This window comes from Anabrus simplex, chromosome 9 (genome assembly GCF_040414725.1).
Source record: "Anabrus simplex isolate iqAnaSimp1 chromosome 9, ASM4041472v1, whole genome shotgun sequence".
NCBI classification, from domain to species: Eukaryota; Metazoa; Arthropoda; class Insecta; order Orthoptera; family Tettigoniidae; genus Anabrus; species Anabrus simplex.
The window spans coordinates 12,603,403-12,621,164 of record NC_090273.1 but is presented as its reverse complement, the minus strand read 5'-3'; the positions used below and the strand labels follow the sequence as shown (position 1 = coordinate 12,621,164).

At 39.1% G+C, this 17,762-nt stretch overlaps 1 protein-coding gene across 1 annotated transcript in view; it reads right to left on the bottom strand.

Annotated features, from left to right (window-relative positions):
* The window catches only part of LOC136881086 (DDB1- and CUL4-associated factor 8), a 128,610-nt gene that overhangs the window by 72,439 nt on the left and 38,409 nt on the right, over positions 1–17,762 (bottom strand). Inside the window, exon 4 of the mRNA XM_067153705.2 lies at positions 15,290–15,461. Coding sequence (XP_067009806.2) covers positions 15,290–15,461 — 172 coding nt within the window. The remainder of the gene's footprint in view (positions 1–15,289; positions 15,462–17,762) is intronic.

Below are 17,762 nucleotides of genomic sequence, written 5' to 3'. Positions count from 1 at the left end.
TTGCAAATTTATATTGGAGCCAGAAAACTGCAGTGAGAGCAGAAGGAATACAATCAAAAGAAGTATACCGGTAAATCTGTAAAGGTGTCAGACAAGGATGTCTTCTATCCCTGCTATTACGGTATTTATTCTGAGATGATTTTGGAGGAAGCATTCATCAGTGTGCAAATATCAGAATCTATGTGAATGGAGCATATATCAATCTCAAATAACCAAACACCACATTGTTTTTAGGTACAAGTATACAAGAACTACAGAATGAGATACCTGTGACTTATAATAGATATGATCTTTATAAAAAATAACACTAAAAAGACTCAATTAATGGTAGTCAGCAAAGATCAATATATTCACGCACAACTAGAATTGGCTGATGAAAACAATGAATGTGTTAAAACCTACAGATATGTTGAATGTCTTCTAAACTCCCAATGGGAGTTCCCATAAGAAGTGTCTAGGTTTTAACTAAAACTATTAGCAATAGGACATCATTTTAAACAAGAAAAAGGCCCATTGCAATATAACATCCAAAGGGCAGCGTGGATGGACAAAGATATTGATTTAAAAATTATTTTATAGAAGAAGTGACTGTCTACTTAACTACACAGTTGACAACATTTTGGAAGCAATTTAACTTGCTGGATGCTCTTCACGCAGTCAACGCAAGTCATTGGACAAAATTAATGCTACTACGTTTGCACCATCATGAAAACCAATTCTAGGTGAAGCACAAGTAAATATCAGCTTCAGTGATGATATTTCAACCAAGTAAGGTTTTATCGTTACATCGTCATCGTTACTGCAAAACCTGTACGAATGCCAAGGTGCTGAAGAAAGTGGCATATCGAGTGGTTAGACATCAATAAAGAAGATTATGGTTTCAGATATATTGGAGGATATCACATAGAATTTTACTGTTGGTGAGGAGGATGGGGATCCAGGTAAAGTCTAGTGCAAGTGATGCAACAGAAATCCAGCAAGTTTCACACATCCAAGCAAGAGCCACTATAGGCACACTTTATGTCACGTTAGAAAATACGGATTAATTTTCATCCCTGATATTGTTTTCATAAGAAATTTATGATCCAAAATTTAAAAAAAAAAAATGAATATCGCAGAAACAAAATTTGATCACAGATTTTTTTCACTAGACAATGTTGGCATAACCTATATTACATTTTGTAAAATAATTTTCCTCTACTGCGTCTAATGTACACTAATGTAAAACAAAAACTAAAGGTTATTACCTCGAGGGAGCCCGTTAACCCCTAGAGGGCGCGTCCTTGGGTGGCGGATAGCGGGACCCTGCAATTCAGTAGGGCTGGTTGAAAATACCCAATACAACCCGCAGACCAACAGGCAGCCCAGTTTTTGGGGGCTTTAAAATACTGGGACACCCTCTCCCCAGTGGTCACAAATATGGAGGGCCCAAGCCCAGGGTATGGGTGAAGACCCCAACGGCATCTGTAGTGGAGAAGGTGGACTTCGGTACAGCATCGGTGGTGGAAGAGGGAAACTTGTAGCATCTGCACTCCAGAGCAGCAGCTACAAAATGCATCTATACTCCAGTGGAGTGGAGTAACGCCTGGTGTGTCTGTTAGGTCATCAGCCCAGAGGCTGGTTGGATCCTCAAATAGCACCACCAAAGGTTATGCGGTTATAAGAAAACCGCAAAAACCAATGGCAGCACCAAAATGAGGCGTACTAGGCAAGATGAGGAGCAGCACGACTGACCCTTTGAGCAACACCTTTCATAACACTCAGATGCACTAGTCGTGCTCTGAATGTCATTACTCAGCACTACCCATACCCTGCAGCTTCCATATTGTCACAGCCATTGATGAGACTGGGACTTCAGTGAAAGCTACACTACTCTGGCCTGTGCCAAGAGATGGATGCAAAAGTAGCCTACTGTATCCATCAAGAAATGGCAGCACCTGGTAGCAGGTATAAAATGCTTTTGGGAGTGGCGACCCCATCGTAATAATAGCCTACTGTATATAAAATATGGTACTAGTACCTCTGAAAAGGTTAGAGCGTCCCCTGCACGCGACTTGCAGTTCTCAGGGTACTGGGGGAACTGTGAGAAATGGGCGACAAGTAACCAATATTAAAATAGGAACAATAAATCTTATGACCCTGACAGGAAAAGTGGAGGAAGTAGTAGACTTCATGGAGAAGGAGAAGGTGGAAATGATGGAGCTGAGTGAAGTGAAATGGAAAGGTAACGGACGTAAGAAAATGAGAAAAGGATACACATTATACTGGAGTGGTGGCCAGAGGCAATAAATGGACTGGGACTAATCATTTCGAAGCAATTGGAGGAGTATGGAGAGGTCTTATGGCGACGATGGGACAGGGCTAGGATTTGGAAGGAAGCGGCCGTGGTCTTAATTAAGGTACAGCCCCAGCATGTGCCTGGTGTGAAAATGGGAAACCAAGGAAAACCATCTTCAGGGCTGCGACGGGATTCGAACCCACTATCTCCCGGAAGCAAGCTCACAGCCGCGCGCCTCTAACCGCACGGCCAACTCGCCCAGTGGAGGAGTATGCTGAAGGGATAGAATGTGTGACAGAATAATGAAGATTAGACTGAAGATGAAGAATGAAGTGATGGACTTCATACATGCACCACAGACAGGAAACAGGGAAAAAGATATTGAAGAATTCTTGGAGAAAGTAGAAAGAGAAGTTCAAGGTGTGGAAGTGGTTATTATGAGAGATCTGAATGCACAGGTCGGAAACGAGAGACAGCGAAAGTAAGAAGTCATTGGACCATATGGATACAGGAAAATGAATCTTGAAGGAGAGGAACTAGTGGACTTCTGTGAAAGGAATGGACTTATAGTGGGGAATACGTGGTTTTGAAAGAAAAACAGCAGGAAAATTATGAGATTATGGGTGGGGTGACAGAAGAACAAAATAAGTAACTACTTTTTGGTGGAAAGGACAAATCACAGGAAGTTGATGGATGTGACAGCTTTACCAGAAGCAGCATTTGATGGGGACCATAGAGTTGTGGAGGAAAAATTACGGTTGGGAAAAATGGAAAAACTAAAAGAGATAAGAGAGAGCAAAATAAAAGTATGGAAAATGAAAGACAAAAATGTACAGGAAGATTTTTAGGAGAGATCGAAGCAACAAATCCCAGTTACTGAAGTGGAAAATGTAGAAGAGTGGGCTGATTTTGAAAAGGCATTTGTTAATGCAGCAGAGAGTGTTTGTGGCAGGACATCTACAAGAGTGAAAGAAAAGGAGACACCATGGTGGAATGAGGAAGCGAGGAAAGCGGTGAAAGGAAAGAAGACAGCTTGGCGAGAATGGAACCGAGATCAAACAGAAGAAAGCAAAAGGAAGTATCTCAACAGCAAAAGGAGTTATAAGAAGGTGGCAGAAGAAGAAAGGAAGAGTTGGGAAGAATTTACACAAAAAATGGAAGTGGATGTAAGTGGCAGTAAAATGATGCTGTATGGACTTATAAGAAGTAAGAGGACACAAAGAGTTATCACAAAGCTAGTGAAAAAGTAAGATGGGGAATTAACACTTCCAGAAGAGACAAAGAGAAGATGAAAGGAGTATTTTGATAAGTTACCGACTATGAACAACTGTACAGGGGAGATGGAAGCAATACAGTGTGAGGACTCAATAACAGAGGATGATAAAACCATGCTGGAGGTGGAGTTAGCAGTACAAAAGATAAAGATGGGAAAAGCAACAGGGATGGATGAAATCAGCATGGAAATGATAAAGGCTGCTGGAAATGATAAAGGCTGTTGGACCTGTTGGTATGCGATGGTTGTACTGACTACTGAAGTATGTGGAAACAAAGATGTGTACCAGAAGACTGGAAGAAAAGGGATAATACCAGTGTTTAAGAAAGGGGTCAAGAAAGTTTCTGGTAACTATAGAGGAATCACGCTTATATGGTAGGTGGTTCAAATATTGGAAGGGATATTAGAAAGAAAGAGGAGGAAGATTGAAGGAGAGTTACAAGAGGAACAATATGACTTCAGGAGTGGAAAATCTACAGTGGACCCAATCTTTAGCATGAGACAGCTGATGGAAAAGAACTGGGAATATGGAAAGGATCTGGTCATGACTTTCATAGATAAAGAAAAGGCATATGATAGTGTCCCCAGAGAGAAGGTTTGGGAAGCCATGGTTAAAACGAGACTCGGAAGAGAAATGTTAAAAATGGTGCAAGCAATGTACAACAACTGTGCTAGCAGAGTACTGACCCTAGTTGGAGAGATAGAATGGTTTATAAACAAGACTGGACTAAGAACAAGGGACCGGGCGAGTTGGCTGTGCGCGTAGAGGCGCGCTGCTGTGAGCTTGCATCCGGGAGATAGTAGGTTCGAATCCCACTATCGGCAGCCCTGAAGATGGTTTTCCGTGGTTTCCCATTTTCACACCAGGCAAATGCTGGGGCTGTACCTTAATTAAGGCCACGGCCACTTCCTTCCAACTCCTAGGCCTTTCCTATCCCATCGTCGCCATAAGACCTATCTGTGTCGGTGCGACGTAAAGCCCCTCGCAAAAAAAAAAAAAACAAGGGAGTCTGCTGTCACCTATTTTGTTTATTACGGTCATGGACGAAATTGTCGAAGGAAGCCTATGGAGATAAAGAGATGAAAATACTGCTATTTGCAGATTATGACGATGTGATCTGGGGAAAGAACAGTAAAGAAGTTCAACAACAACAAAATGTACTGAACCAAAAAACTCAGAAGTATGGCATGATAATCAGTACAGATTAAAGCAAGACTATGTCAAGAGCGGAGAGGCAAGGAAAAGGCACTGTGAAAATTGGAAGTCAGAGTCTGGAAATTGTAGACAGCTTTAAATACCTAGAAAGTGAATTAAGAAAACTTGTTTGGCGCAAAGAAGTACCAAAGAAAAAGTAAAGAGATAATGTACAAAATGTACTATGTACCCACACTGACTTACACAGCTGAGACTAGCTTGACTAGCAGGCAAGAGAGTAGAATTCAAGCCAGTGAGACGAAATTTCTAAGAAGTATGATAGGAAAGTCAAGGAAAGAGAGAGTGAGAAATGAAGATGTTAGGAAGGAAGTTGGGGTAGGAAAGCTAAATGAGAGAACTGAACAGAAACTAAGGTGGTTTGGACATGTAAAGAGGGTGGAGGAGAATAGAATTCCAAGAGAGATGCAGGAGACAAAGTGCGAAGGCAAGAGAGCAAGAGACCTAGAACAAGGTGGATTGAATCAGTGAAGAGCGGCGTAAGAAGACAAAATTTAGACTGGGATAAGATCGTGGAATGGTGGAAGGAAAGAGGAAGATGGAGAAGTGCCAATAAATACCCCGACCCAGCAGGAGCTGGATAAGGGGAAATGATGATGATGATTAATATTTAAAAAGAGTTACATATATTTGATGAAACGAGACTAGAGACCATCATCACTCAAAATCAAGTTAAGGGAAGACATGAATCGTAGATAAAATTTATGAAGCAAGTATGTGTTGTTGAAATTCAGTGCAAGACTAGTTAAAGATTTGGATGTTAAACACTCATCACAATCACACGTCTCGTGTAGGCTTAAGTTCTCAGTTTTTTACCCAATTTGAAGAATGCACTTCACAGAAGACCAGGTGAAACACTTAAAATATTAGCACTTGAAGAATCTTCTTGATTTCAGTTCAGCTGAAAGAAGTGTGAACAGAATAATGTTGATGGGAAAGGGTTGAGATGTTCATTTGTTTCCAATATGGATCACTGAAAAAGTTTGAAGAGCAAAAGCAAAGAAATACAATAAAGCTGAGTTGTAGATGGGAGGTATAGTGGAGCCTAAGGTGAGGCTGAGGGATGTGGAACGGTGGGTGATCGCTGGAAGGAAAGAAAGTGGTTTAGAGTACTTAATTTCTTTTTATTGAAAATAGGAATTCATAGATCAAAAAAAGAGAGTGATTTTTATTGTATCTTATTAGAGTTGAAATTAGTGTTGGCTACTGAATGCATGATTCGAAGCAGTGTATCGATTCATTCAAGTGTCTGAGTGAATCGATTCACAGGAACGGCCAACTCACGGCACACAATTCAGCTTACTCCCAGCGGACATTTCTGAGTGGCGCACTCGCTGGACGTTGACGGGGAGCCGAGCTTCCGCTGCAGCGAGACAGTGAATCATGGCACATCGAAAGAATCGTGAACGAGCGCGCGGCTCAGTGAGACACAAGATACACACGGCTCCTTATTGGCTCGCTGGACACTGGCGGAGAGCCGAGCTTCCGCTGCAGCGAAACATACAGTGAGTCATGACACACCGAAAGAATCGTGAACGAGCACGGCTCAGTGAGACACAAGATACACACGGCTCCTTATCGGCTCACTGGACACTGGCGGAGAGCCGAGCTTCCGCTACAGCGAGACACAGTGAGCCATGGTACACTGAAAGAATCATACGCTATAATGGACTCTCGAGCTCAGCTCATTTGAAAATAATACCCACTTCCATTTACTGTCCTCTTCTTACAGGGAGGTTTAAATAATAGATGGATTTATTTGCTGTGTTAAATAGGTATTCAAAACATAATTCTGAAGTAGCTAGTAAGTAGGTAGGCTATTAGGTTATACTATTTATTAGTTTAATGAATAGTAGTATTATAACTTAGTTGACATTTGACAATTAAACTCTACTCTAGCCAGCCCTATGACTATGAATCATGCTCATGACCACTCAAAAGTACCTGTTTTATATTGGGAAGAACAGCTCAGTATTCTCTCAGTTCATATGTCACATCGTTGCATAAGACTTCAATCATATGTGGACAGGCGTAATAACTTAACCAACAGTATGCTGAATCAGAAAACCAGCGGGCTACTGTATATCTCGGGTAGCCTATACAAAATATGACAATTTAAAAAAATCCTGAGCGAGTTATCGTGCGGTTACTATCGCGTAGCTATGCGCTTGCATTCGGGGCATGGTGGGTTCGAATCCCACCGTCGGCAGCCGTTAAGATGGTTTTCCGTAGTTTCCCCATTTTCACACCAGGAAATGCTGGGACTGTACCTTAATTCAGCCCATGGCTACTACTTTCCTAATCCTAACCCTTCCCACCCTGCATCGCCGGAAACCTTCGATGTACTAGAGTGACTAGCATTTTTTTTCGAAGAAGGGAGTTCATAGTATGAAGACCAGATGGCAGCTGCGAGCACTGAATGCTGTTGCTGCTGTCTTACCAGCACATACTACACAGATGCAGTAGGAGCGGTGACTACTGTGCCGTGGATCGGATCACTGTATCGATTCAGAAACGTGAATGGAATCAAAGGAATCGATTCAGTAAAATGAATCGAATGTCCCATCCCAAGTTGAAATTGGGATTAAAGAAATGATAGAGGTGGATGAAAATCCACAGCCTATTTCCAGTCATTCGACCGGGTCAGGAATGGAATGAAGCGCCCATCTAACGGCAAGGATAGGAAATGTGCCAGCTGCCGAAGGATAGAGGTGGATGAAGAGCCTTTATTAACCATTTTTAAGATTTCTACATCTTGATTAAGATTTGTGAATTTATGGTTTGAGTCCATCATACGTTTTCCCATAGCTATTATAGCTATTATATTCACGTGAATTTACACGTTCTATGTACCTCGTGTCAAAGTTTCTACCTGTTTGGTTGACATAGGTGGAAGGACAGCGACAACATTTAAGCATTAAATCACCTGATCTATAACATTTATTATTATTATTATTATTATTATTATTATTATTATTATTATTTGCCTTTGCTGGTGGGATGTAGTGTATACAGTGCACTATGTCTAGAGCCCTGCACGGATGGGATATCCGCGAAGTTAGTGTCCTGGCGGATACAAACTGTATGCCAGTGCGGATAATTTTGCTGAAAATTTCTACACAATGACGTTTAATAATTTTCATTCAGGTATACTTTTACCTTTGCTTATAGTTAGGCTACCCTTGACATTGGTATGGGAGAATGGTGATATATAAAGAGCCTTGAGATCAAAAAGTCGTAAATCTGACCTAAGCCTAACTGGCTCCTGCCCGCAATTAGTGGAAGAACGGAACAAAGGTCAATACGTCGGTAGTTGTCGCAAGAGAAAATCCCTCATAAAGCTGTAACTGTAGGGGTTGTGGTGCCAGGTGTGAGGCCTATTTTATTATGTTAACAGATCTATCAGTTTCAGTACCTTGAGTGTAATATACTGCAGGTAAATATTTATAATATCTGCAGATAACCGTTCGCGGATGCAGATGTTATTCTGTATATCCGCACAGGGCTCTAACTATGTCTTCTGGTATGGGCTAGAATAAATTTGTTACTTTCATTGACCTGTCTCAGTCTCATCCTTGGCTTTGACAATATGAAAGTGGCCGAGGTGAGAGCGATGCTAGTAATGCCAATTCTTATGCAGCCAGTCCTTCATGAATGGTGTGAAAATATCGCTCATAGGGTCGGTTGGTGCATACATTTCAGTGGGCCTAGCAGACTGATATGCAATAGCAACTTCTGCCCAGGTGAGGAAAGCAACAGAAAACCACCTCACTCCTTATTTCCCTAGTATGCCTCTTCAGTGATGCCTAGGCTATCTATGACAGCTGTTGGTGGAACTGTGGAGGATCAAACCAGCATTTGGGCTGAATACCCAAAATACATACATTATGATTATTATTATTATTATTACCTGATGCATTATTATTCTCTGTTTTAAAAGATATTTTTATATAATGTTTTTGAAAATGTTAGAAATCTGGTGTATCTGTGGATTATTATTCTTCTTCTTCTTCTTTTATGACCACATATGATCACTTTAGTCAGTCCGTCGTTCAGGTCTCTTTGAAGGGATTGTTCGGGCTTTGCGGTCCTCCCAGTACTTCTTCAGACGCCCCGATCTTCGTGCCCTTTCCTCAGTTGAAAATGTGCGTGTTGTTGGTTTGTTTTGTGTAAGGGTAAAGCGGAGGTTTGTATTCTTGAGTTTTGTATTCAATTTTATCTTATTTCTGGTGTCTTCTGTTGTAAGGCCTATTTCCTTCAGATCCTCTCTTACTTCTCTGATCCATTTACATCCTATTGTGGTATTTTTTGAGACGAGATTGTGTTGTACTAGTTGTTTCAGAAGTCTCGAGTCCTGCATCCTCATGATATGTCCAAAGAATCCCAGTCTCCTCTTACGCATAGTATCTGTAATGGGTTCTAGCTCTTTGTACACAACTTTGTTAGGTATTAATCGCCACTGTCCATCTTTCTGGTATTTTTTGTTGATACAGGTTCTTCCTTTCCTTCAGGCTAGCAACCCGTCGGAAGGACATTTGACTGCTTTCAAGTCTTGCAAAAAGTAAAATGCAAGACCGTAACGGGTCACATGGCCCAATACTTGGAAGGAAGATGATGATGATGATGAGGTTCTTCCAATCCTCCTTTCAATTTTCTGAAGTCTGTCAGTCTTTGATTGTTTATTCAGGTAAAAGAGTGTTTCTGCTGCATATGTAGCTTCCGGTTTTACAACTGTGTTGTAGTGTTTTATTTTTGTATTTATTGAAAGACATTTCTTTTTGTAGATATCCCATGTTAATTTTTGTGCTTTAGCTAATCTATTTGTTCTTACTTGGATTGAGATTTTTTCATTTAAGTTATGTGTTATTACTTCTCCAAGATATTTAACTGAGTTACTATTTTGATTTTATTACCAGTTATGGTGACTTCTTTTAGCTGTGTTGGTTTTTGGGGCACAATTTCTGTTTTTTCAAATGATATTTTGAGGCCAATTTTATTTGCAATGTTTTGAAGTTCTGATATCTGGGTTTTTGCTTCTTTTATGTCCACTGCTAGTAATGCTAAATCGTCAGCAAAACCCAGGCAATTTGTTTTGATTTTTCGGCCAATCTTTATTTTGGGGGGACATTTTCTAAACCATTCCCTCATTACCATTTCTAGAGCACAGTTAAATAATAGTGGTGAGAGCCCATCTCCCTGCCGTAGTCCAGTTTTAATTTCAAATGTCTGTGATGTTTCACCCCTAAACTTCACTTTTGACTTGGTATTGGTGAGAGTCAATTTTATCATGTTTATTAATTTGGGGTGTAGTCCAAGGTGTCTTAAAATTTTAAACAGAGATTCTCTATGGATGCAATCATAAGCTTTCTTGAAATCTACAAATGTTATCACCATATCTCTCTTTCTTCTCTTGTTATAGTCCATTATCAACTTAAGACTCATGATCTGATCAGGACAGCTCCTCCAAGGTCTGAAACCTCCTTGATATTCTCCTAGTTCTTTCTCGAGTTGTAAACTTATCCTATTAAGGATGATTATTGAAAATATTTTGTATGTTATGTCGAGGAGCGAGATTCCCCTGTAGTTATTAGGGTCGGTTTTGTCCCCTTTTTTGTGCAGAGGATGAATGAGGGCTGTTGTCCAGTGTTCTGGTAGTTCTTTAATCCAGATAGAGACAAGTTGTTGATGGAGGGCAACTTTTGCTGAGGTTCCTGCATATTTCCAGATTTCCGCAAAGGTCTGATCTTCTCCTGGCGCTTTGTAGTTTTTTAATTTATTCAGAGCTTGGTAGACTTCCTTTATTGTGGGGGGATTGATGTTTTCTGGTGATGTTTTTATCGGGGTGTTGGTGTCCAAATGAAGGAGTTCTGTAGGTTCCTCTCATCATCATCATCATCATCATCATCATCATCATCATCATCATCATTTCCCTTTATCCAGCTGTAGCCGGGTAGGGGCAAATATGGTTCCTCTCCACTTTCTTCGGTCTTTCCACCACTCCTCCTCCAACACTGTGTCCCATTCCAGGTTTCTTTCTATAATGCTGCGTTGGATGGTATCCTTCCATCTCAATCGAGGTCGTCCACGGCCTCTCCTTCCTTGGATTTGCATTTCCATCACCTTTTTTGGCATTCTTTCGTCGCTCATTCGCTTTATGTGCCCAAACCATCTTAGTCGGCTCTTCTCTATTCTATCATTCATTTTTTCCACTCCAATTTCTTCCCGGATTTTCTCATTTCTTATTTTGTCTCGTCTACTCTTCTGTATCATACTCCTCAAGAATTTCATTTCGGCTGCCTGTATTCGACTCTCATCCTTCTTTGTCATTGTCCAAGTTTCTGCTCCGTAAGTTGTTATGGGTACGTAATACATCTTGTACATAGTATCCTTTGCTTCCATTGGCACATCTTTGTCCCATAACATATTTCTTACACTATGATAGAAACAACTTCCAGCTTGAATCCTTTTACTAATCTCAGCATCCAGTCGAGCATTCTCCATTAATTCACTCCCCAGGTATTTAAACGTTTCCACTACTTCCAGGGGCTTGTCTGCAAGTCTAATCTGACCTTTCCTTTCTTTCTCCCCTCTCGTCATAACAAGAGTTTTACTCTTTTCTACACTTATTTTCAATCCACATTCTTCAATCTTCCCATTCACCACATTCAACTGTTCTTGAACCTTCCTGTCGTCTTCTCCCCAAATCACAATATCATCTGCAAATAACATCATGTTCATTTCTCTTCCTCCATATGCTGCTTTTGCTGTTCTCATGATATCATCCATTACTATTGTAAACAGGATTGGTGATAGAACACTTCCCTGTCTCAGCCCACTAGTTATTTTGAACCAACTTGTCCTGCCAACTTGTGTTTGCACGCAACTACAACATTCCTTATACAATGCCATGATCATTTTTATTAATCCCTGTCCAATTCCTTTTTGCACCAGACTGTCCCAAACTTTCGTCCTAGGGACACTGTCATATGCCTTTTCAATATCAATGAATGCCATCACCATATCCTTCCTGTACTCCCAATGCTTTTCCATTAGTTGTCTCATAATGAAAATGGGCTCTATTGTTGATCTTCCACTTCTGAAACCAAACTGATTTTCCTGTATCTGCTTCTCAACCCTCAACCTTATTCTACTTTCCAGTATTCTTTCCATTATCTTAGCAACATGGGATATTAGAGTAATTCCCCTGTAGTTCTTCAAAACTTTCTTATCACCTTTCTTGAAAATTGGGATGATTATTCCTTTTTGCCAATCCTCAGGGACCTCCTTATTCTCCCAGACATTCCTGAGAACCCGATATGTCCACTGCAGGCCTACAGCTCCAGCTGCCTTTATCATCTCCACTGAAATTTCATCTATTCCAGCAGTTTTTCCATTCTTCATCTTTCTAACTGCCATTTCAATTTCATTCATTGTAATTTCTTTATCCATTTCTTCGTCAACTAATTGTCTTTCCTGGTCGTCCATTGAATGACTGTCATCCGTTCTTATGTTCAGCAGCTTCTGAAAATACTCTCTCCATCTATTTCTTATTTCTTCTGGCTTTGTTAAAATTATGCCACCTTCATCCTTCACAAATCTGGTGTTTACTTGATCTCTCTTTTTGTTTCTTAAGATACCATACAGTAATTTCTTGCTGCCCTGCGTATCATCTCTCAATTTCTGTGTGAATAAGGCCCAGCTTTTCCTCTTTTCTTCCTCCACTACTTTCTTGGCCAAATTCTTTGCCTCCACATATTTTCTTCTACTTTCTTCAGTCTTAGATGTTTTCCATGCCTTCCATGCCATTCCTCTGTGGATTATTAAAAAGGAAAGTAGAAAATAAGGTTTTGTTAGTTTTTTTTCTTCTTTAGTGAGCATAGTGAAAAGTCAATGTCTATTTATTATTCCTTCAATGAAATGTTTATTATATCCGTTGGCCTTGGCTATGTTTCTGATGGTGTTTAATTCATGAGTAAGATCTTTCAACATTGGGATATTGAATGTCTGATGAACCATGCTGTAGTATGCAGCACGTTTGTGGAATGTGGACGTAAAGGATCTTGATGAATGGCGTTTATGGTTTGTGTAGGTTTTTATAAATTTCGTAGCTAAGGGAATTATGGTGTCTTGAGACTGTTAAGTCTAAAAAAATTGATTTTATGTTCAGTTTCTGATTCCAGAGTGAATTTGATATATGGATCAAGTGTGCAAGTTTGAAAGGGTGGTGGTAGCACCGACTAAGTTCTCGTCCATTACAACTATAGTATCATGTACGTATCTGGTCCAAAATTGAATGTTACTAAAAACATTACTGTAAAAAATTCTGGTATGTTCTAAATTAACACGGTAGATTTCAGCTAAGATTCCTGAGGCCGGTGACCCAATGTGACCCAATCGATTGACCATTTTCTTGGTATATAGTGTTGTTAAAACTAAAATAATTATTTAAAACAAATTTTAAAATAGAAGTAAATTCAAGAATTTCAAGTTTACTTAATTTACTGTATTTTGTCAGAATCTGTTGTATAGTGGAACAAACTTCAGATATGGGGATGCTGGGATACATGTTAATGATATTGAATGAATGGATGGAGTGGTGGTAGTGTTTGTAATAGATTTGTTGGCTAGAATATGGTAATTTCTTTTTAAGAATCTCTGAATGAACTGCAATGTGTTATCAATCAATCAATCAATCAATCAATCAATCAATCAATCATCTGCATTTTGGACAGTCGCCCAGGTGACAGATTCCCTATCTGTTGTTTTCCTAGCCTTTTCTTAAATAATTTCAAAGAAACCAGATATTTATTCATCTCCCTTGGTAAGTTATTCCAATTCTTAACTCCCCTTCCTACAAACAAATATTTGCCCCAATTTGTCCTCCTGAATTCCAACTTTATCTTCATATTATGATCTTTCCTATACTTTTATATAAAGGACTGAGTCTGTAATTATCGGTCTAATGGGGATGCTGGCTGTTATATTTTTGGAAATGCTCTGTGTAGGCCAGGATTCATGTTGAGAGAATTACATTTATATTCTGTTAATATACAAGATTAATATGTTAGTATTTGTTTGAGTTGACGGAGTTTGGCGGTGGGATCTTTCTTAATTGGAGAAAATGAACTATTAGAAGAGAATTACTCTGTTTTTCTTATATATTCATCTTTGTTGATAATGACAGTAGAATTACTTTTATCTGCCTTATTTATGACGAGGTTGTGATCAGTAATTTCCTTTCTGAGATTGTGAATTTTTTTATGTGTGAAATTATTATCTTTATTAATGTGGTTATTATTAAATTAATGGGAGTATCATTATGTAATGGTTTAAGGAGGTTTTCTCATTTCTTTTTCGCTTCATATCTAACTTCTTCTTGGATAATGAGTGGTAGTTCACTGATGGCAAATTCAATTTCTACTGTAGTGGTTATAACAAATTATGTTAGGTTTAGGCCAATTCTGGTTTGGACCTCTGCTCAATCTAGAAGTTTCAATATCGTCAAATACAACGTTAGACAAGTTAGTGATCGGAGGATGGAAATTGGTACAATTGTTAGTGGTACATGGATGTGCTGTGTTAGAGTTAGAAGCGGGTTTGGAGTTTTTCAGATTGAGTAACTTCTTGTTTTACATTATATTGCTCTTCAATATGGAATAATATGAAATTTATTATCTACTGTGTCTTACAATATAAAGTAAAATTTTGTAATTATTTCACTTGTTATATAATACATTTCAATATTTCAACCAATGGTTTGAATTTTACTAAGCAGAACAATGGACTGGATAATTCACGAAGTTCATGCATTAATTACTGCAATTTCCCGGAAGTGCACTATATGTACATAAAGAAGCGTTTGTTCTTTCCACTTCTTTGCTGCAAATGACATACATGGTGTGACAAAACAGTAGGTAAACTCATGATTCAGCCTACTTTCTTGTTTCAGTATCTCTTAATTAAGGAGTGCTGTATTATCACAGTGATCACTCCAATCTTCCACTCAGTCCAGCAGAGTGGAAACTCTTCCCAACTCTTCAATAGATACCACTGTAAATCTGCAGCACAGCCAATCACTAAGCAACCGAAGACAAAGATATTCTAAAAACATCAAGGTGCACATAGAAAGCACACACTAGTACACAAAATTGCCTCCAGAGGTGCCCATTAAAAACTTTTTTTTAAACCTTGTTACACCATGCATTTAAGGTTTAATTTTCCATTATGGTTTGTTGATAATAAATATCTTATTTTAAAGTCAAACATATGCAAACCAATTTTAAAGGTGAGAGTAAAACAGTGAATCAAAGTTTATTAAACGGGGATGTAACTGATATCCCAAAAATGTCATATTTTAGATGTAGTTAGTGTTATATAAAGATGTATGATCATTTCCAAAAGTCTACGTACCAAAACTGAACCCTTCCATAACTATTCACTCATAAATTGAACACAACTTAATCACAAGTCAATGTTAATTATAAAGTTCTATATTTAAAAATATACAAAGTTACAGTGATCTTACCAGATGTCGAGGGCAAAATCTCTTTAATTCTTCACGGTTGGAAACCTTCCTTCTGTCATAAATTCTAATATAATTGTATCGGCCACTAACACAGAACTCATTATTGTTGAGCGGATTTGCATGGATGCTGTAGAGAGCAATATTCCTCCCATCATCATTTACATTCACCAACCTGGGGGTAGAAAAGTGTTCATTTATAGAGAATACAAAATGATGCATATGTAGCAAAAATATCTGAAACAAAAGGAGAACGAGACGAAAAGTGGAAGGACAATTAAAAGAAGTGTAGTATGCCTTTAGAAATAGATCAATTATAGACTCATCTTCAGTACGGGACAGTTAACGAAAAAGCAACTGATTAATTACATGTGGCCTGCTGCAGGTCTGTCTATCTAAACACCCCTGGGCAACCTGCACGTCTAGGTGTGTGATGATGAGGTAGGGTGAGGGTGGAACCTGGTAACAACACACAGCCTTCTCCTCAAAGTTCTGTAATGACAACAATTATCGTAGATAAATGAGATAATCCACCTAATCAACACAATATAAAATTAGAACTTCAATTTATTTTAGTCACGGTACTAGATTAGACAACCACATCCGGGCAACTGGAATGGGAGATTGATGATGATGATTAGTTTCGGCCTACTGATATTACAATCTAAGCCATAAATAATTTCACTCACGCTGAGTGAAATGGTAGTATAGGGGAAGGCCTAAAATTTAATTCTTAAATATTTATGTTATTAGTGGTCCTATTTCATTGAAAACTGGTATAAAAAGTTTGAGAATGAGCCACTACATTTTTTTTTCTTGCAAGTTGCTTTACGTTGCATTGACACAGATAGGTCTTATGGCGATGATGGGACAGGAAAGGGCTAGGACAGGAAAGGAAGCGGCCGTGGCCTTAAGGTACAGCCCCAGCATTTGCGTAGTGTGAAAACGGGAAACCACGGAAAACCATCTTCAAGGCTGCCAACAGTGGGGTTCAAACCCACTATCTCCCGAATACTGGATTCTGGCCGCACTTAAGCGACTGCAGCTATCGAGCTCGGTCCACTACAATCTAGGCTATAAATGACTTTATTCACACTGAATGAAATAGTAGTTTAGGGGAAGGCGAAAAATTTAATTCTCAAATATTTATATTATTAGTGGTCTAATCGATAAATACTACATAACAAAAGTTACATAGAATTAAATTTCTGACCATTTATGTCTTATACATTTTTACCGTACCGGCTATGATAACACAGATATTCGTAAATTTGTATTTTTGTTGCCAAGTCCACATTGACGCCAAGCCGCGAGAAAATGGGTGAACAGAATTGAATGAAAATCGGTATATAGAATCGGGGAATAAGAAACTACAGTAGTTTAGGGGAAGATGCCTAAAATTTAATTTTTAAATACCTATTTTTTTGGTCGTATCAAAAAGTACTACATAACAAAAGATAGAGAGAATATAATTTCCGATCATTTATGTTTTATTCACTTTTACCGACTACGATGAGTGGTATTTCAGAGTCAGAAGAAAGCTAAATGTGAAGGCCTACAATATCAAAAGCGCATAACATTGATCAACAATACATTGACCATTATTTGTTGTGATGTTATTTGTCTCTTAAGCTGCCTCTCAACTCCGATAGATGGGATCAGTGCTGCGTACCGAGTATAATAGCCTGACTGAATATTGGCAGGAAATAGTCGGGGAGTTAGAAAACTTTCTCCTTTAGCATGCCATTTCTCTGGTTCATACCCACATTTTCTGATACAGCTGGTATATAACAAACTGATTCTTCATAGTATTCCAGTTATTCGATCCCTACTCTGACGCGCTGTTTTGAATGAGCAGTGTGCATACTTAAGGCAGAGGCTGACTTAGTAGTAGTAGTAGTAGTAGTAGTAGTAGTATGGCCTGGTCTAGAATAACAATTTAGGCCTATTCCAAATTATAGCACCACAATTCATTAAATAACTCAAAATTCAACCCTGAAAAGAGCCTTTTCTTAAGAAAAGCTTCTTATTATTCTTATTCACTTTTATTAAATTCTACATTCATTTTATTCCAAATTAACCGGGCGAGTTGGCCGTGCGGTTAGGGGAGCGCAGCTGCGAGCTTGCATCAGGGAGATAGTGGGTTCGAATCCCACTGTCGGCAGCCCTGAAGATGGTTTTCCATGGTTTCCCATTTTCACACCAAGCAAATGCTGGGGCTGTACCTTAATTAAGGACAAAGCCATCTCCTTCCAATTCCTAGCCCTTTCCTATCCCATCGTTGCCATAAGACCTATCTGCGTCGGTGCAACGTAAAAGCCACTAGCAAAAAAAAAAAATTCCAAGTAAGCAGTGAATAGGTTTCTCCTTTGCCTTGGAGGAAAAATTTGCCTCCAAGTCAGATAGTTTTTCCGCCGCCAGTATAGTGAATTGAGATTTTACCACACATCGGGTACTCATGGGAAACAAATTAGTA